Here is a 22,032-nt window from a genome sequence, read left to right on the forward strand (position 1 = left end):
TTTATCAATTTCTTTAGATTAAATAACGATAAGTGTTTTAACAAAGCATGCAACATGCATTTTAGATAAAATAACAATAAGTGTTTTAACAAAAAGTATGTTTCAATTGATAAAGACAACAACTTATTTGTTCTTGTTAATTTTTTTAAAGTAAAATAACTATAAGTTTTTTTTAACAAAGCATGCAACGTGAATCTAAATTTTAGTAGATAGAGACCAACTTATTTGTTTTTAATCATTTTTTTTTTGTTAAAGCAATAATAAGTGTTTTAAGACATGCAACATGCATCTAAGTTTTAGAAATTTGAATCTCACTCCAACTAAAAATCTATTATCATTATTTTAATACATATATTCACCCATGGACTTTCCATAGAATCCCTTTTGCACCCCACGTTTTTGTTTATTTTATTTTTTGTTTTTTTCAAGTTACAACTTATGCATATGTATTTGTTTTGGATAGATATACATGTTGTATAGATTTATAGAAGTTGATAAATTTATATTATACTCTCTCTCACATTGGAACAATTTTTTTCCTAATAAACAACTATTGTCATTAATTATTAAATTATTATTTTTTAATTATTATGATATATTTCCTCAAATTAACGGATAAAATTAACAACAGTTTAATCTACGCAAAATTTTATCAAATTTATATTCTATTCAAACTAAAAATCTATTATAAATATTTTTAAATTAAACCTCCTTCCCTCGAAACAAAAAACAATTCTAAACTGAAAAACCGGAATCCCCTGCAACCTCCCACACTTTATTTCCCCTCAAGTGGCATATTAGGTTTTATTAATTATTTAAAAATATTATTTTATTATTTGTAGCCCGTCCCCCTTCCGATTTCACGTTTGTGAGAAAGAGCTATAAAAATCCGACCAATACCTCTTAAAATGCGTGAGCCCGAAATCCCTTTGAAACTTTGTGTCATGGACAGCCAGGGCAGGCAACCGCATGTACTGGTCATACCATGTCCTGTACAGGGTCAAGTTGCCCCTCTAATGAAGTTGTCACACAAGATTGTTGATCATGGGATCAAGGTCACATTTGTTAACACTGAGTTTATACATGCAAAAGTCACAGCTTCAATGGTAGTGAAGAGTGAAGAGAAGAGCCCAATAAGGCTAGTCTCAATCCCAGATGGGCTAGAACCTGGGGATGATCGAAAAGATGTTCTTAAGCTGACACAAAGTATGCTGAAAGTTATGCCAGTCCATTTGATGGACTTGATTGAGAAAATTAATCAGTCAAATGATGATGATCAGATCAGTTGTGTCATTGCTAGTATAGCGGCTGGGTGGGCACTAGAAGTTGCTGAGAAGATGGGAATTAAAAGGGCGGCAGTTTGGCCTGCTGGACCAGGAAACTTGGCTTTTTTACTTCATGTCCCGAAGCTTATTGCGGATGGAATAATAGATACTAAAGGTAAAAATCTTGCTGCTATTAATAATTCTAACTTGTCTATGTTATTAGAAAAGATTTTGATTTACATGTTGAAACCTTATTGAGCAACTCATAATCAAGCATCTTTAGTATTTTAATATTTGGTATAAGAAAGGTGAAAAAGGATAAGAATGTACCGGCCACATAATTAGTGACATATACTTGTTTAATTTTGAGATAAAAAAAAAAAAAAAAAATAATAGTTGAATCACCCTGTAGGAACTCCAATAAAAGACAACTCGATCTGGTTGTCAAAGGAAATCCCAGCATGCAGTAGCACTGAGTTGCCTTGGAGCTTTCCAGGAGACTCAAAGCAACAAAACATTATTTTTGAATATTATGCTTCGAGAGTGAATCATTATGTGAAACAATGCAACTGGCTTCTCTGCAACTCATTCCATGAACTTGACTCAGCGGTCCGCGATTTAATTCCTGGGATCATACCTATTGGCCCATTACTTTTGGGCAATCAATTGAGCAATTATGTTGGAAGCTTTTGGCCTCAGAATTCAACTTGTCTAAGCTGGCTTGATAAACAACCTGTGGGTTCAGTCATTTATGTTGCCTTTGGCAGCATAGCAACCTTTAGCCAGAAACAATTTGATGAACTAGCACATGGTCTTGAACTCATAGGCCAAACTTTTTTGTGGGTTGTCCGATCAGATATAACAGATGGACCACTTGCTGAATTCTTGCATGTGTTTAGAACAAGACTAAATGATCGTGGAATGATTGTTGAATGGGCACCTCAAGAGAAGGTGTTAGACCACCCTTCTATTGCATGTTTTCTAAGCCATTGTGGATGGAATTCAACCTTGGAGGGTATAAGCATGGGAGTCCGATTTCTATGTTGGCCTTTCTTTTCAGACCAATTCCATAATAGGAGTTACATATGTGATGTTTGGAAGATTGGTTTAGGGTTGACCCCAGATGAAAATGGGCTCATCACGAGGCATGAAATCAAAACAAAAATAGAAATACTACTCTCTGATGATGGTATAAAAAGAAATTCATTGGAGCTAAAGAAAATGGCCAAAACGAGTGTAACTGAAGGTGGATCCTCTTCTAAGAATTTTGAAAGCTTTATTGAACAATTAAAGCATTAAGGATGTTATAAAGTATTACTGTTATATTGTTTCTAAGTGTTTTCAAGTATGTCCTTATTAGGATATTATTTTGAATCATGTTCTATAAAAATGAAGCTTTAGATTGAAAGAAATATTGTGCGTGTTTACCAACCTATGTAAGGGTTTGAATTTCCTTAATGGATTGCAAAGTTAGCATCTTTAGTTGAACAAGCTTTTAGTGCTTCTTAGTCTAAACTAGCTTCTTTTTCTTTATGGCAAGAGTCTTATAACTCAATTATTTGATATCTCTTGTAATATTATTTTTTCTCATATCAAGTGAGAGCAGGGGGTGAGATATATAATAATGTCAATATGGAGTCTTTTGATAGTTGGTCAATTAATTTTGTTTCAATGCGTACGGTCAAACTAATCAGCCATTTGTTAGCTAAATGGTTTTTATTTATTTTTATAGATGTGGTAGAATTTTAACCTATAATGTCTGTTTCATAATGATTACTCTTACACATAAGACCAAGACATGAATTGATTTTTGGTGCAGGGGGTTTGAATCCCAAATTTTTTATTGGTATAAATGCACTTTTGGTCTCTACATTTTGCACCTTTTTTTTTTGTCCCTATATTTTATTTTTACCACTTTTAGTTCTTAAACCAATTAACATGTGACATTTAAGTCCTTACCATCAGCCAACTATCAGGGAAAGCTGATGTGGCTGACGAAGAGAATTAAAAATCATTTTGAAAACATTAAAATTCCACCGTGGCCAAGTTTGCCATGCCACGTGGCCTTCCAGCCCAATTTACTTCACATGTGTTTATCACATGAGTCAACCACCCACTAAACATGGCGCTTATACACCAGAAATCCCTAAATCAGCCATGAATCCCATGAATCACCATCAGCCTCTCTTTGAAACCACCATCATCCAGCTCTGTCACTTGAAACCACCATCATCAACCATTATCAACCAGCTCTGTCACTTGAAGCCACCATCACCATCAACCATCGCTCAAAACCCATCTCTGCCACTTGAAGGCAATATATATATATATATATATATATTTTTTTTCTCTCTCTCTCTTTGTATGTGAAAAGGTATTTGCTCTCTCTATCTATGTCCTTATTTATAACTTTATAATATGCTTGTTGGTTGGTTTTGGTAGTAGGGGCCACAATGTTTTTGTATGATTTTTGTATGCTTTTGTATGTTACTTTTGATTGTGGTCCATGTGTTCCCTATGTTCTCTATGTTCCCTATGTGCCCCTGTTGAAGAGAGTTAAGAAAGCCTAATAGTATTGATTTTTGTATGCTTTTGTATGTTACTTTTGATTGTGGTCCATGTGTTCTCTATGTTCTCTGTGTTCCCTATGTGCCACTGTTGAAGAGAGTTAAGAAAGCCTAATAGTATTGTATGAAGGTTTTTTGTGTAATTTGATAACTATGCATGTCTATTTTAGTACAACAGAACTATTGAAGTTAGTGTTGTGTTGTGAAAAATTATTTGATTAGTGTTGTATTAGTAAATACTTTATTGAGTGTTGTGTTGTTTGTATGCAGAATGAAATATTTTATTAGGTGTTGTGTTGCTAAATGGGTGTTGTATCATTCTTGCATTGTTTAATTGGTATTGAGGGTATGTTGCATGCAGAGTGAACTACTTCATTTAGTGATGTGTTGGTAAATGAGCAATGTTTTCTTAAATATGAGTTGTTTTGTTCTTTTTCTTAAACTAGCATTGTTTAATTGGTTTTGAGTGTATGGCATGCAGAATGGATGACGTATTCAGTATATCTGTGCATCATGGTGGCTATTTTACTGAGAACCTTAAAAAATATGTGGGAGGTGAAGTAGATGTAGTTGATAATTGTGACCCTGATAAGTGGTCCAAGAAGAGATAGAGGGTATATGTAGGGACTTTGGATACACACCTGTTAGTAGGCTGTGGTATGCAATGCCTGGTACGGACGAAGAAAGGGCAAACTTCCATTTGGTTGTTGATGATGATGATGCCATGTACATGACAAAATTAGTGAAGGGCCATGAAGAGATTCATGTGTATGTGGAGCACCCAATAGATAATCCTATACTAGTTGATAAAAAGGATGTTAGTGAGGGTGTGCAGCCATTGGCAGTGGAGTAAGGCCCTATGGGTTATTATAGTCATTATAGTGATGATGATGACCATGATAGGGGTGAATTTTACAGTTTTTATGATAGTGATGACATGTATGCTAATGATCAAACTTTTAACAATAAGGATGAGTCAACTGAGGTGGATGCTGAACATGTGTATGTTAGGAGAGTAGGTGCAGAACTTGTTATTGAGTAGGTTAATACTGATGTTCCCATTGAGGTTGTTGCTTCCCATGTGGGTTCAAGGAGAGTAGGTAAAGAACCTATCATTGAGCACCCACCTGAGGTCTTTATTGTAAGTGATGATAGTGATAGTGGGGGAAGTGGTGGTGGGGGAAGTGGGCTAGATGATGAGGTAGAGTTGAACCATGGTATTCAGGACTTTGTTGAAGACAGTAGTGACAATTGGGATGGTAAGGATGATGATGATGATGATGTTATTGAATTAGGCCAAATGGGTACTGGTATAAAGAACTCTGATTATGAGAGTGAGGAATAGCACAGTTTGGTGGAATCATAATCTGATGATAAGCTTGGGTATGATAGTGATGATATTTTTGAGGATGATAGAAGTATGCATGTGGGAAATGCTAAGGGACAGAAAAATGAGGAAGTGAAGAAGTTCCCTGTGTTTAATCCAGTGGCTAAGGCAAAGCATATTTCTTTTGAAAAAGATATGATGTTTACAACACCCAAGAAATTTAAGGAAGCTATAACAAAATATGTAGTTCATGGTGGATGGGGGATCAAATTTGTAAAAAATGACCTGCAAAGGGTAAGAGCTATTTGCCAGGAAAACTGCAAATTTGTTGCCTGTCTAATAAAGGTGCCAAGGGAGAGGAGCTACCGACTAAGGACATTGACTTTGGAACATACATGCTTTAGAAGTTTTAAGATCCCTAGGTGTACTTCATCTAACATTGGGAAGAAGTTGATGAAGAAGGTGAAAAGACATCCTAACAACAAGCTGAGAGACATCCAAGATGCTGTCCATGAGAAGTATACCCTAAACATAAGTGTAGGAAAAGCAAGTAGGGCTAGGGATAAGGCTAGAGAATATGTGGATGGGGCTTATACACAACAGTACAACCAGCTGTGGGAGTACTGTGAGGAATTAAGGAGGTCTAATCATGGTAATACAATACTTATGAAGGTACATACCTTTAATGATGGTGATTTAGTAGCTGAGATGGACTTGGTGTGTGGAGTGCCTTATTTTGAGAGACTATATATATGTTTGGAGGGATGAAAGAAGGGGTTTCTGGCTGGATGCAGGCCATTCATTGGATTGGATGCCTGCCATTTGAAAACCAAGTTAGGGGGATAATTGATTACAGCAGTATGCAGAGATCCTAATGAAGAGTATTTCCTACTTGCATATGTAGTGATAGAGGTTGAAACTAAGGACTCTTGGACTTGGTTCATTAACCCGGTAGTTGCAGACATAGGTTAGAATAGGAGATGGGTGTTTATGTCAGACTAGCAAAAGGTGTGTAGTTAATTCTCCATTTGGTTGTTTTAATCTGTATTTAGTCATTGTACTTTTGGTCCACTAACTTTACATACTTGCCTGTGATATTGTTTGTGACAAGGGTTGGTGCAAACATTCATTGACAACTGGCCATAGTATGAACACAAGATTTGCTGCAGGCACCTCTATAACAACTTCAAGAAGAACCATCCTGGTGTTTTGATCAGAGATATGTTTTGGAGGGCATCTAAGGCAACTTACAAAAAAGAGTTTGATAGGGTGATGAATGAGTTGAAAGAGATTAATGCTGATGCACATAGTTGGTTGGATGCTCACTCTCAACAACAAAATGGGCCAGACACATGTTTAGTGAGGATGGCTTGACTGACACCATACTCAACAATATGTGTGAGAGCTTCAACAACAGGATTCTTAAATTCATATCTAAGCCCATAATTAGCATGGTATGAGTATTTATGATCACCTACAGTTAATTATAGTGATTGTTTGGTTTTGTTTTTGGCAGGTTTTGCAATTAATATCTAATGTTTCATTGTACTTGTATATGATTGTAGCTTGAGTGTATTAGGCTATATCTGATGACTAGGTTCCAAGAGAACAGAGAGAAGGGTGTGAGGCTAGAGTTAGATATTTGTGCCAAGGTGATGAAGAGGTTGCACAAGGAAAAGCTGGCAGCCAAAAGTTGGTTAGCTTGCTAGGCAAGGCATACATAGTTTGAAGTGAAAAATGGTCTGTAGAGTTTCACTGTTGACTTGGCCATAGCACACCGCAGTTATAGGAAATGGAACCTAACTGGCATACCATGTGCTCATGCAATCACTTGCATATTTTTCAATAAACAATATGCCGAGCAGTATGTTCACCCCTATTACCATGTCTTTACATGCAGAGCATGCTACGAGCCAATCATAGCACCAATCAATGGGTAGAATATGTGGAGACCAAGTGGTGTGACCCCAGTTCAGCCCCGTATCAAAAGAAGACCACTTGGTAGGCCCAAGAAGAGGAGAGTAAAGGAACCTAATGAACCAACAAGTAAGAGAGCTGGCATCTCTAAGCAGTGTAAGGCCTATGGTAAGTTAGGGCACCATAGGAGAAGTTACAAGGGTGAGATTGGAGGAAACTCTTCATTGCCAAGCACCACAAATAGAACCAGCACATATAATAAGGTAATAAAGTGACATTAGGGTGAAATAGTTGTTGTTCAATACTTACTATTAATATTTGTGAATTTCTTATTTGTAGACCAGCAGAAGCACAAGTGCACCATCATAGGTCAAGACAGCCTTAACCACACCATTTGCACCACACCAGGCCAGCATGCATAGCTTTAGTTTAAGTGCACCACCACAATTTAGCATGCATAACCTATCCACTCCAAGTGCACCATACCAGTTCAAACCAGGTGCTCCATCCCAATCTAGGACAAGGTCAGCCATTCAGTTCGCACCATATTAGACCAGTATGCCCCAATCCAATCCATTTGAAGCAAGTAGAGGCACATTCATCCACTCTTATACACAGGAGCATAGCTCCACACTAAGTGCACCACATCAGTCAAGTGCACATCACAGCTCCAACAGTAGCAACCCAACTTCAAGGCAGAAAAAGAAAATGGTGGTCACATCAAAGACTCTGAAGGCTTTTAAGAATGCATCTAGATACATGGAAGCAATTAGACATGCTGGTAGTCAATCATCTATGCAGGGTCCAAGGAAATGAAGAGAGCAAGAAGTTGATGAGGGTCACTTGTTTCGTGTATTTATGTTGATAGGGTTAACTATGGAACAATGCCCTATTTTGGCTTAACTATGTAATTATGGTGATTGTGTACCAACTGGTGTTTTGGGTTAACTATGGTAGTTAGTGTTGTAGTTGAACAATTCCAGTGTGTTTTGTGCAATTCTGGTGATGATAGCAAGTGTTGTTTTGTTTAAAAATGAACCCTTTGTCCTGCCTTAATACTCATACCAATGAGTAGCAGTCAATGATAAGTTGAAGATATATTTCTATTCAATTTGTGTTGTTTAGTTTAATATTGAATCTTGTGTCCTGTTTTGGAATACACATCAATAGTATAGTTAACCCTTATGTGAACTTTATTGTAAGTGATGGCAGTGATAGCAGGTGTTGAACATATATATCTTGGCATACTTTTGGTACTCACATCAGTGAGAGGCAGTTAATGTATTTGTATTCAAAACGGATCTTATTTTGGTTAATATTGAGTCTGTTATTTTCAGTAGTTAATGAATTTGTAATGCAGTTATTTTCTTCAATAGGTGTATTCATTTCATTCACATTGTGGAATCTATAGGTAGATGCATTCAAATTAGAATTTACATGTACATGGGAACAAAAAGTGTATTCATTTCATAGGGAAGTGGGTTACATTGCTAATAACTGGTAGGAGCACAAAATCACTAGGAGGTAATACATGGCTAAACACATCTCATACAAAAATTGTACACACTGCTAGCCCAACATAAACTAACACTGCCCTACATACATCACCACTACCATTACCAGCCCTAATAATGCCCATAACAATCACTACTCTACATACATTTAAACTGCTAGCCTTACTAATGCCCTATTAATAATATTGATTACAATAGCAACATCAGCAATAGCAGCAAACAGCATCAGCAGCAGCAGCACACACTAGCAACAGCACTTGTTGCTTGTACACAGCAGATGGTGCTCAAACACAACAACAGTTTAGTCACCCTTATCGCATTAACACTGCCAACCCTACATATATTAACATTGCCAACACTACATATATTACCTAACCAAACACAGAACTACACACATCACCACTAATAATGCCATAGCCACAACTAAAAACTTCTCCCTCTTCTTGTAGCTTGCAACCTCAGCCTCAAGTGTGATGATCCTTTGCCTTTATTGTGGGATAAGTACCTTACCACGATCACATATCTCATTATCACACCATTGGAAGAACCTACACTTACGCCCCACCTGAAATGCAAATAATGCTTAGAAAATGAAAACCCATAAACTATTGTAGCAACAAATTGAAACAATATACTTAAATTAATTAATGTAGTAAAGCCCACTTAAACAATTTACCCAGTAGTTTGGACAACTGTAGAATCTTCCACCAGGATTGTCTGATGTCCATGACACAACTAGGACAGGTTTTTGATTACAGTAGCACCTCATTGGTGCTCTCCTCCTCACGCTGGAACTTGTTGAAGAGCTTGCTTCTATTTTGGTCTAGGCTTCAAGGAATAATTGTGTGGGTGGAGGTGAGGAATGTTTTTTGTTGTTAGGGTTTCTGGTACTGATTTTGGGTTTCCTGGTATTGATTTGGGAGATTAACGTGGTAGTTGTGGTCACGTGAAGGATACGTGCGAAGTAAATCAGGCGGGAAGGCCATGTGGCATGTCAGACTTGGCAACAGTGGATTTTTAATGTTTTAAAATGATTTTTAATTCTCTTTGTCAGCCACATTAGCTTTCCTCGTTAGTTGGCTGACGGTAAGGACCTAAATGTCATGCGTTAATCGGTTTAGGGACTAAAATTGGTAAAAATAAAATGTAGGGACCAAAATAGAAAAATGTGAAAAATGTAGGCACTAAAAGTGCATTTACGCCTTTTTTTGTTTTGTTCTTTTTTTTTTTTTTGGATGACAAGGGATTCTACAATTTGAGTTAACTAAAACCTACTCTCAATGTGTCTTTTGTTGTAATAAATTTGGGCAATTATTTTTCTTGAACTGTTTGCAACCAAATAGGAATGCTTGAGAATTTAAGAGAATTCCTGGGATCGTTGAAAATTACCTTGAACCTAACACAACTAAGATCTAATATCTAGCTATTAAAAATTCAACTTGTTTTTGTTATTAAAAATTATTCTTCTTTAGATGTTGCAACTCATAATTAATAAGCATATCTAGTATTTAATATTTGGTGTCAAAGAAGAAAGGGAAAAAAAGTATAAGAAGATAAAGTCCACAAAATTTGTGTCATCTAGTCATTTCACATTTTCTAATTTAAGATAATTAATGAGAAAAATTACATTGGTTTCCCTTGAGTTTTTTTTTTTTTTGGAAATTACAATCAACTCCCATCTAGTTTGGAACAAAACACTCACCTCCCTTAAAATGCAAACTATTTACACTAACCTCTCTTGGATGATTAAAAGAAAGTTGGCATAAATGCATTTTTAGTCCTTACATTTTGACCCTATTTCTATTTTGGTCCCTACATTTTATTTTACTACTTTTAGTCCCTAAATGAAAAAAGCATTCCATTTTAGTCCCTACCATTACTTACTTAACAGAAATATCCTACGTGGCAAACAAAGTGCATTGTTAGCATCGCAAATGCTGATGTGGCCATTAAAAATAATATTAAAAAAATTTTATTTAGCATCCACATCAACATGAAATTAAAAAAATTAATTTCTCAATTTAACAAAAAAAAAAAAAAAAAACATGAATTGAGATCTGAATTTATCTTGAACAAAAACAACAAGAACACAAACCTAGAAAATTTAAAATCCAAAAAATTAACATTAAGATCCACATGAACACAAAATTAAATATGAACAAATCCAAAAAATCAAACCCCCTCACAACTTCAAAACATCAAAATTGAGTTTAGATTTCACTTTCAAATCACACAGCCACACTTTTTTTTTTTTTTTTTCATTACTTTTCGGAAGAACATTGAAATTTTCTTCCATTTTCTTATGCTTTTTGAGAAACCAAACACAAACCCAGAAGATCACACGAACAAAGAAAAATCAAACCATCCACAAATATCAAACCTAGAAAACAAACCCATAAATTTCAGAACTAGAAAAATTCGAAACAAACAAAGTCCATTAGATCAAAATCCCTTCAAATCCAACCGATCCTTGCAACTTGCCAATACAAACAAACAAACCCCATATGAAGCTGAGAAGCCAAACCCATATAAAACTAATACAGTGACTGGAGACTGAGATTTCGAACCTAAGAAGCTGAGTCTTCAAGTGGATCCGTTGAAGTCTTTGATTTTGGCGTGGTGCATAAGACATAAAATATGGGGATTTTCTGGGTTTACTAATGATATTGAACTGGGTTTGTGTTTTTGTTGTTTTGTTCCAAGATAAATTTAGCTCTCAATTCAAAATAAATCTTGAAGCTTAACGATCAAAATGATATGCCATGAGCTCCAATTGAACCATTGGATTGAAAGATATTGTGAAATCAAATTTCAATGGCTGAATGCATTTGCATGATTTAATCTAATCACATGTAATTATGAAAAATTGATTTTGATTGGTTCCATAAGGAATAAATTTAAAATAAATGAGGTGTCACAATCTTGCATTTGCATGATTTAATCTAATCATGTGTAATTATGAAAAATTGATTTTGATTGGTTCCATAAGGAATAAATTTAAAATATATGAGGTGTCACAATCTTTTTGGATTTGACTTAAAATAATCATGAGGGAGCACACATTGGACAATTTATATTGTCAAACGTTAATAATCCCTAATTGATTGGTTAAATAATATTTCAAAAGGGATACTGGATAATTAGGCAATAATTAAGGGTTATTATTACTAAAGTCAATGTAATTTGACCCGGGAATTTTGAAAAAAACGGTTCGGCTCTCGGTTCAATTTTTAAAATCATGCCTACACTCTTTCTAGAGTCTTCTTATGCTCTTTAAATATATGGGGGATTCATAGTTCAAGGCACTTCACTCTAGTACATCTCTAGTGGAAGAAAAAAAATAATGGTCATTGTGCATCCAAACTTCCAAGTCTTGGATTGCGACTAAGTATTTCATTGCTCCTATTTTATGGTTCTAGAGAACTCCCCCCCCCCCCCCCCAACGCTTGTTGTTTATTTACTTTTATGCAGGTTAGTGTTGTTATGTTTTAGTGCTACTATGATAGAATAAAAACATATTTTGTGGTGATGTTATCATGGTAACTAGGATCAAAGCGTGTTAGTGATGTTCTTGTGATATTAATTTGTTCATATGTAGTTCATGAGATAAAATTAATCATGGTTAATCTTTGATTCCCATTAATTACATGCAATAACATATTTATTTTTCCATTCTCTCATAATTTTTTATATCAGAGGTCCATGATCATCACTAATCGCAAACAATCACATGTTTTTCTTTTAAATTTCAAATCATGTTCTTATGGCATGTTCACCATCCCCTTCTTTTCAATCTTGACATGCACTTGTTTGCTTATAGCACATTATTTATTTGGGGATGTGACATGTTAATTGGCCACCATAGTCTGGTGAATCAATTTTATTTGGCAGTGAACACCCTCTCACCTTGTAACTTAACTGTCGAACTTAGATTACGGGTTCTTAGATTAAGGTTTTATCCAAGTATCATCTTTGTAAAATGTTACTAGAATCAAAGCCATGTAAATTTTCTCTTAGATTATATCTAGGACTGCAACCATGTAATGTTTTAAGTTGTATTCAAATTGATGTACATTTTTTCAAACCAATGAAATGAGGCATTTTATTTATTTATCTATGGTTTTCTTAATTTTCCAATAAAATAAGTGGTAACTTCATTCAAAACCCTTGACTTAGAAGGGAATATATATTAAGTGGAATCACCACCATGAGGGACACGAACAAGATCTCAACCATTCATGTTGGTTTGGCCCAAGGTAGAAGTGGGCCAAGGTTGCGGTCTTGGTCTCTCACAGCTTGCGTTGTGGAATGCACATTTGTGTGGGTTCAAAGTACACATATCTTGACCTTACTTTTTTTCCAATTGAATAGTTAATATAACATATAAGGATACTGCTTATTTCAAAAGTTTAAACCTATAAGTTTGGGCCTAACTATATATAATTAACTACTCATTCTTATCATTTTTATTTAGTGTGAGACTTTACTCACACTTACATACTCAACAATAATTATTCTCTAAGACAATGTCAATGAAGATTGCATTGTACCCATGTTAATTGGAATTGAGGATCAGCACTGCCATCTGTTCAGTTCGTGAGGGGTTGGGCCCAAAAAGATGAAAAGATGCTAGGTGGGATTATTGCTCAGTAGAGTCATGCCTGGTTAACTGGAGGACTCGATAAGAAGACCAATCAAAATGATATTGATTCAGATTGCTCTCATCATTGCTGATTTTGGTATCTTGTTTTTTCACATTTTCTATTTTATAATAGTTAATGAGAGTAAATTGCACTGATCTCTCTCGAGTTTTTCTGAAATTAGACTCACCTCCCGTCTAGGCTGGAATAAAATACTTACCTCTAACCTCCCTTAGATGACTGAAACAAATGTTTTAAAATGATGAATTTCGTATTGTACCCTTAACTCAAACTGCCATCCTCACACTCTCTAATAGAGGATTTTAATTTGTTTTTCTGAGATTTTTAGCTCATTTTTTTAGTCATCAAGAAGAGGTGAGTGTCTTATTTCAAAATAGAGGAGAGGTGAGCGTAATGACATAAAACCTTAGGGAGGTCAGTGCAATTTTTCCTGCCATATGGGTTAATTAAAGTTGTGTTTTTACAAAGAGTGTATAACAAGATTTAGCCTATTTCAAAGATTTGCTTAAGCCAGCATAACCGTAATTACTTCACTCATATAAATGAGTGTCAAGGGCATACTACTGATATAAATATGTATATGTTGGTGCATGAAGGCAGTAAGTGACCACCACATATTATGGGCCAGTGAACACATGTGCTAGCAATAGCATACCCTGTACAAGGCCATGTAGAGCCTCTCATGAAGTTGTAGCCGGGAAAAAAAAGTGAGGACCACAATGGGAATTGGCTCAAAATGTAGGATCAAAAGTGTATTTACACCTTTAAAAAAATAACAATATATTTTAATAAAACATACAATATGCGTCTAAGTTTCAGTTGATAAAGACAACAATTTATTTGTTTTTATCAAATTTTTAAGGTAAAATAACAATAAGTGTTTTAACAAAACATGCAACATACATCTAAGCTTTAGTTGATAAAGACAACAATTTATTTGTTTTTATCAATTACTTTAGATTAAATAACAATAAGTGTTTTATCAAAGCATGCAACATGCATTTTAGATAAAATAACAATAAGTGTTTTAACAAAAAAGTGTGTTTCAATTGATAGAGACAACAACTTATTTGTTCTTATTAATTTTTTTAAGTAAAATAACTATAAGTTTTTTTTAATAAAGCATGCAACGTGCATCTAAATTTCAGTAGATAGAGATCAACTTATTTGTTTTTAATCATTTTTTTTTTTGGTTAAAGTAACAATAAGTGTTTTACGACATGCAACACGCATCTAAGTTCTAGAAATTTAAATCCCACTTCAATTAAAAATATATTATCGTTATTTTAATACATATATTCACTTATTGACTTTCCATAGAATCCCTTTTGATCCCCTTGTTTTTGTGTGTGTGTTTTTTTTTTTTTTTTTTCAAGTTACAACTTATGCATATGTATTTTTATTGGATAGATATACATGTTGTATAGATTTACAGAAGTTGATAAATTTATATGATACTCTCCCTCACATTGGAACAATTTTTTTCCTAATAAACAACTATTGTCATTAATTATTAAATTACTCATTCTGTCCCAATTTGTTTGTCCTGTTTGAAAAGTTAAATTTTTTAAGGGAATATCATTTATTGTCTTGTATGGCTCATAAAAATATATAAGTTTTACAAAACTACCTTTATATAAATTTATCAATTTTTTTAAAAGAGTTATTCTTAATGAGGCAACTAAAAAGGTGCTTCACTTAGATTTTTTTATTTTTTTTTAAATTTGTTAATTTTCTTTTCAAATAGTTTTGAAAATAAAGTAGGAATATAATAGGAACATGTGTAAATTAATTACTTTTATTTTTAAAAATATGACAATATTTTGGGACATCTCAAAGTGGAATAGATGACAAACAAACTTGGATGGAGGTAATATTATTTTTTAATTGTTAGGGCATATTTCCTTAAATTATGGGATAAAATTAACAACAGTTTAGTCTAGGCAAAATCTTATCATTTAAGTTTTAGGGTAAAATATCATTTTTATCCCTAAACTTTTATAAAAGTTTGTTTTTGGTTCTTAAACTTTCAAAAGTTTATTTTTGGTCCCTAAACTTTACAAAATGTTCTACTTTTCATCATTCCGTATATGTCTGTTAGTTTAGGTCCTAGATGGCTTAACGGAATGTTGACGTGGTATTTAACATTGATGAAGCTAATTTATTTTTAAACTTATAAACACATGGTGCACAATGATTGGCCCACATAGATTAAACAGTTCTACTAGTGGGACAAATTTACCCTTACACCCACACAACCGAATCAAAACCTCAAACGTCTTAAAAATCCCCAAATTTGAAACGCTTAAAACTCCAACGCCACAATCTCATGGGCTAGTCCACGGCCTCAATCTACAACCCTAACTAGCGACCCCAAATCGGAAACGAAGTACTAGCGACGGAGTGTTCAAAGGCAACTCCAGCTACCGATTAAGAGAAATCCACATGAAAGTTTTGACCAAGACACAACTCATTAAACTCAAATCCAGCAACAAATTTCAAACAATACAAGAAGAAATGTGACAAAATCAAATACTGATTCAATATGAACTATGAACTTCACTAAACTTGAAAAAAGAAAAATAATAAACCCATGCACCCATATCAAATTTCTGGCCTATCATGGGCTCATCTTCAAAACAAAACAACAATCGGAGTAAATTTCAAGGTAAAAAAAGAAAAAAAAAAAAAATCAAATGAACAAAAACAAAAGACTGACAAATTTTTTTTTTTTTTTTTCTAACAAACCTCCAAGAGCAACTTTCGGCCAACTCAAAGAAGCCAAGAATCCCTCAAAGATTTCTCTTTTTCTCCACACCAAACCAAGCAAGTCAATATTTAAAATCACTAGTGAACTTTCAACAACGCAGGAGAGGTTTCTTCTTCAGAAACTTTCAATTAAGCAAAAAATTTGTCATTTGTTTGCGTATAACAAGAAGGTTCAAAGTTGTAAGGTTGAATTTATTCAACCATCTAATTGGCTTTATTCCGTGCCAAATTTGCTTGTAATTCAGCATTTAGAAACCCTGTATTTAGGTGGGATTGTTGTAAGGGTAGTGAGTGAGATAGAGTGAAGATTGCTCAAGAGTGTGCAAGAAAACAGAGTGTTGCGGCTGGGACTCGCGGGTGGACTCGCGGCTTCAACCCGCCAGAAGATGCACACGTGCCAAGCATGCTGGAAGATGAACAGTCATGCTAGCTGGAGCACTACAGGACAAAACAGGACAACTGGCCATACGGTTAACTCGCGACTGGAACTCGCGACTTAGTCAAGCCGCGAGGTCAAGCCGCGAGCCACCCCTGTTTTGGAAAAACCTGACGTTTCGCATTCCTCTTCACTCCAGTATAAATACCCTTTTAACCCACGATTGAAAGAGAGCTTCCAGAGAGAATTTTGAGAGAGAAACCCTAAAGAAAAACCAGATTGTTTCACCCACAATCTCTACCTTAGAGTCTCATCAAATTCCCTCACTCTCTTCCTCTCCATTGTCAAATCCTTGAGAGGCATTATACCAAACCTGGTTCTCACCATTATCATCTCTGTGAGACAGACGTTTGGAGTTCTGGGAAGCAGTTAGGAAGGAGCCAATCTTCATTGGTTGATGCTACGGTGTAGTAGCGGAATCCAGAAAGCTAGAAAAGAAAAAGGTTCGGCGCAACCTCGTTGGAGCAAGAAGCTTGGAGGGCTTAGGTGCATTGGGTAGATTAGGCTTGGAGGGTCTATTGCTGTCCTTGTATCCCAACTGTATTTTCTAGTGGATTCATTACCGCTTGGAGGGCGGCGAAGAGGTTTTTCGCCGAGGTCTTCGGTTTCCTCTTCGATAACATATCTGGTGTTATCTCTGTGTTTGCATCTTCCTTCCTCTCTATCTCTGCCTTTACATTATCTACTGTGGTTTATTTTGCTGTGGCTTAGATAGTTGTTTAATCAATTCCATATTATAGCATATGTTAAGTTTCCGCACACTAGTTGTTTGACATATTGCTTGGGTTGGTTAAGTTGGTTTTTGGGGGTCTAAACGTTCAAAAGTGTTTTTGTACACGTTTTTGAACTTTCAATTGGTATCAGAGCGGGTACACAGCTGTTTGGTTTCATTACTATTGTGTGATCCTTGACTCCCTTTTTGAGATGGATAGGTCTCAATCCCTTAATGCACCTCCATATTTTGATGGAAGTAATTATGCATTTTGGAAGGTTCGTATGAGAGCTTTTTTATGCTCTATTGATGAATCCGTGTGGGATGCTGTTGAGATTGGTTGGACCAAACCTGAGGCAGCCAAATCCACATGGGATAAGGCAGCACTTGCTGCATCTAATGCTAACAGTAAAGCACTAAATGCTATTTTCTGTGGTGTGTCTCCAGATGAATTTCACAGGATTTCTCACATTACCATTGCCAAAGATGCATGGGAGATTCTGGAAACAACTTATGAAGGCACGAAGAAAGTGAAAGATACCAAGTTACAAATGCTGACCACTCGGTTTGAGGAGCTCAAGATGAGTGAGGATGAGTCTTTCGACTCTTTCTATGGGAAGCTAAACGAAGTGGTTGTCAGTAAGTTTAACTTGGGGGAGAAAATGGAGGACACAAAGATTGTAAGGAAGATCCTTCGATCATTGCCGGAAAGTTTCCGTGCTAAAGTGACAGCCATTGAAGAGAGCAAGGATCTTGACGACATCAGAGTACAGGAGCTGGTTGGTTCTCTGCAGACCTATGAGATGTCGCTGCCAAATCAACGGAAGAGCAAATCCCTTGCTCTAAAGACCACTAATGAGAAGGTGGAAGGTCAAGGCTCATCGGGAGAAGACATGGTGGACAAAGATGTAGCCTATCTTGTTAAAAATTTCAGAAAGTTTTTGAAATTCAAAAACAATGGAAAATTTGATGATAAGAGAAAATTCCAAAATTCTGGAAGGGAGAAGAGGGATTTCAAAAGGAAAGATGGAAAAGAATTCCAATCCACACAAGGTGTCACTTGTTTTGAATGCAACGGGCATGGACACTTCAAGAAGGAATGTCCTAATTATTTGAAATCGAAAGGCAAGGTGTATGCCACGACCTTGAGTGATTCAGACTCGTCCGACTCAGAATCTGAAGAGAGCTGTGATGGAGAAGGGAACTATTCAGCTTTCATGACTATTGCTCATGTTGAGTCTTCGGATGAGTTGAGTTTGCTTGTTCAAGACCTTGGAGAACATAGTGATGACGAATCACTAGGAATTGTTGAAGAATCAGAAGCTGAAGAAGAAGAAAGCACAGCAACTCTTCAAGAAAATTACAACTCACTCTTGGAGAAGTCAGGTGAATACACAAGGGTAGCCAAGGTTGCTGTGAGAAAGATGAAGAAGGCTGAGGAAGACTACAAAAGTCTCCTAATCCGGTATAGGGAGGCCAAATGCGAGATTGAAACTCTGAATGATGAGCTGTCCGAAGCTTACACTAAAGTAAGATTTCTTGAAAATGAGATTGTGCAAGCAAATGCAAAAATAGAGAGGGTCACCACCAAGAAGCTAGATGATGTTATATCATCTCAGAAGAGCTTCTCAGACAAATCCGGACTGGGATATACCGGAGGAAGTAGTTCAACTGGAAATGTCACCAAAGAAGTGAAGTTTGTCAAAGCCAAAGATCCAGTTGTAGCTGACCCTACTGGTGTGAAGCTCGAGGTGGAGGAGAAGAAGAATGTGGTGGACCAACGGATGCTGAATCATCGTAATCAGTATGTGGGCAGGTCTGAATCTCGTGCTAAGTCACGTCCACGACCACAAAGAGGTCCTAGAGGAATGTATGTGTGCCATTATTGCGGACTTCAAGGGCACACTCGACCAAATTGCCAAAAGCTGAGAGCAAAGAACAGTGCAACTCCTCAAAGGTCAGGAGGACCAAGAATTGATAGGAGAACTTGGGCAGGTGATCAACCTAGAGAGCAAAATGGAGATCCCGGAATGATGAACGTGATGAAGATGATTGGTGCATTCACCAACTGCTTGGAAAGCTTCTCACGAAGGTTTGAAAGCCCTAACTCCCGTACCCAATCCTTTAAGGAAATCACCCCAAACGCAAGTGACGTGTGGGTGAAAAGGGGTACTCATGCATAAGCATTACAACATGTCCATGCATTAATACTTCCTATGCTTTGTGACTATGTTTGTTTGGTATGCTTGTTGTGTTTGTTCTTGGTTGCATGATTATTCTTCTTGTGAATATTTCTTAATTGTGTTTTATCAATCTTTTTGTTTCTTGAGTCAAAAATCCAAAAATTACATAAAGAATTTGAAAATCAAAAGGCTTGATTGACTTTGTTGAGTTTTGTCTTAAAACTCGTTTTGCCTTGTACATTTGTGCTAATGGCTTTGTGCATTTTCGAGCATTGCTTGTTTTCATGCACTCATATCACTATGGGAAAAATCTTGAAATCTATGTGATTGTTGTAAATAGATCTTCAAACTTGTCATGAATGATTAGTGAATGGTTATGTTGATCTTGAAACATGCATAGTCTTGTGTCTATATCTCTTCCCACTTTTTATTTTTTTTTGCTAAAAAGAGCTCACCAAATGTAAATCTCCAAATGAAAAGAGATATTGAGCTGCAAAAGCCAGTCGCACATTCTAGTATTTGACTAGGAAAAAGGGTAAGCGACCTTATATTAAAAGTGAAATTTCATTCAAAAGGGCCAAAGGTCTTTTCTTCAAAGAGAAATGTTATATATCCCTCTCACAATGAGAGATGATTGCCTCAAAAGATCAAATGTTAAGGCTGAAAGTGGAGTCAAATGAAAAACTCCAAGTTATGATTATCAAGTTATGTGGGAGGTCATATATTCATATTTCTATAATTGAGATTGGTCACATGATCTAGTGCTAATTGTGTATGCCTTGGTTGAATTGATCATTGAAGCTTCACATTAGACAAAGGACTATTTCATTGTTGGTATCCACACACAACACACAAGTTTATGTTCAATAAATGCCATATTCATTTGTGTGATTGTACTTGATAAAATGTGTTTTCACATGCTCAATCTTTGTTAATTCAAGCACAAAAAGATTTTTGAGTGTTTTAGGTGTTTTTGGAAAGTATTTTGTTGGAAAAATCTGAAAATTTCAAAAATACAGTTTTGCCCTGTTTTGGCGGCTCAGTCGCGGGTATGTCAAGTCGCGAGCCTCAGTCGCATCTTCGCTGGTCAGTTTTGGCGACTTGTTCGCGAGTGGAAGGTCCAGTCGCGAGATTCACTCAGAGATTTTCGCGGCTCAGCTCGTGACTCACTCGCGGGTAGACTTTCCAGTCGCGAAAAACACTTAGAAAAATTTTTCAAAATTTTGTTCTTGAGTGCTTTGGCGGCTTGATCTGGCGACTGTGTGGCGACTTAATCCAGTCGCGAAAATCGCGTGTTTTGTAGAAACAGGAGCAGTTTTTAAACTTTTTCAATTTTTCCCTCGAATTTTTGTGACTGTTCATCTTCTTTCTAAACTCTCTCCCTCCCAAACACTCCGTGCTCCCTTTTCCAATCTCTTGTGTTGCACTCTTGTAGCTCAAAATCGTCAAGTTACAGGTATGGGTTTTCTGTTTTACACTCTTTTCTACTTGATTTTGTGTTTTTACCCTTGATTTTTTCGCATATGATTGTGTTTTTGAAATGGGTTTGTGTTTCGGTCTCTGCTCCTTGTTCTTACTTAGCTTGTGGATGCTGTTGCTATAGGTGAGTTAAATGATTGTCATATGCTTATTGCTCTTCATCTTGTGCGTAGCTAAGTGTTTATTCTATTTCAATCTGATCTTTGAGCTGTTGAGTGATTTCTATTGGTTCTGTTTGAGGTTGTGAGTTTTACTATGCTAGATTTGCATGTTCTTGTGTGTCTATCTGTGGGTAGCTTCAGTTAGGCTCAATATATTGTTTGTGTGTCATATCATTTTTCCATTATCTGCCTCAATGTCATTTATCTGCCTTCAGGATAGTTTCACCATGTTGTTCATGTGTTTCCTATCCTAGGCTTGGTTTATCCATGTGTTTGAACTAAGTAGCTTGTTGTTTAAGTTTTGTAGTTCATTTGTATGGTTGATATCTCTCTCTGTTAACTACATGGTACTGACTGGTTATGCACATATATTGCTATATGTTGTTGTGGCCTTTTCTGATTGTTCACAGATGGCTCCCTCACCACAGAAGAAGAAATCTACTGCCAAGAAGGCTGACAAGAGATTAAAAATGGATTCTAGATTGTTTAGGTCAGTTCACCACTTTGAGAGATACAAGGATAACTTCTTGAATGCAGGAATCATTCAAGAGAGATTTGTGGATTTGGAGGACTTAAGGCAAACCTTTATTCCCAGCTGTTTTGAAGGAAGAGGATGGGAAAAGCTTCTGAGTGGTTTCCCTGTTGTGTGTGAACCCTTAATTAGGGAATTCTACTCAAATGCTGTGATAAAGGATAATGAATTGAGTTGCTGGGTGAGGGGTAAAGAGTTTGTCTTAGATGCTCATGTCATAGATGATGCATTAGGGCTTGAAGGATTAGATGATGAAGAATTTATCAATTACAAGGATAGGAGTGTGTCTATTGAAACAATTCAACAAAGGATAGGTGGGCAGAGAGAAGGGAAATGTTTGAATACCACTGCCTTTCCAGTGGACATGAGGTGCCTTACCATAATCATGATGTTTAACCTCTATCCCATTAGGAAATTGACTACAATCAACTGTGCTAGAGCAGTCTTTCTGATGGATCTCAAAGAAAAGAACTTCATAGACATAAGTTCCCACATTTATGACACCATTG

The 22,032-nt window shown here is 36.0% G+C and overlaps 2 protein-coding genes across 2 annotated transcripts in view; both read left to right on the forward strand.

The window, feature by feature from the left end:
* Positions 1 to 22,032, forward strand: part of LOC126704133 (UDP-glycosyltransferase 83A1-like) — an 82,030-nt gene that overhangs the window by 12,891 nt on the left and 47,107 nt on the right. The gene's annotated exons all lie outside the window — the stretch shown is intronic.
* Positions 878 to 3,058, forward strand: LOC126701764 (UDP-glycosyltransferase 83A1-like). Its single transcript, XM_050400114.1, has 2 exons — positions 878 to 1,440; positions 1,678 to 3,058. The coding sequence occupies exons 1-2, from the start codon at positions 909 to 911 to the stop codon at positions 2,562 to 2,564; spliced, it is 1,419 nt and encodes a 472-aa protein (XP_050256071.1). The 5' UTR covers positions 878 to 908; the 3' UTR covers positions 2,565 to 3,058.

This window comes from Quercus robur, chromosome 10, assembly GCF_932294415.1.
Source record: "Quercus robur chromosome 10, dhQueRobu3.1, whole genome shotgun sequence".
NCBI lineage: Eukaryota > Viridiplantae > Streptophyta > Magnoliopsida > Fagales > Fagaceae > Quercus > Quercus robur.

Coding starts and splice junctions, on each gene's coding strand:
- LOC126701764 (XM_050400114.1), top strand. CDS start 909: ATGCGTGAGCCCGAAATCCCTTTGAAACTTTGTGTCATGGACAGCCAG. Junction 1,441..1,677: donor TGGAATAATAGATACTAAAG/GTAAAAATCTTG, acceptor ATCACCCTGTAG/GAACTCCAATAAAAGACAAC.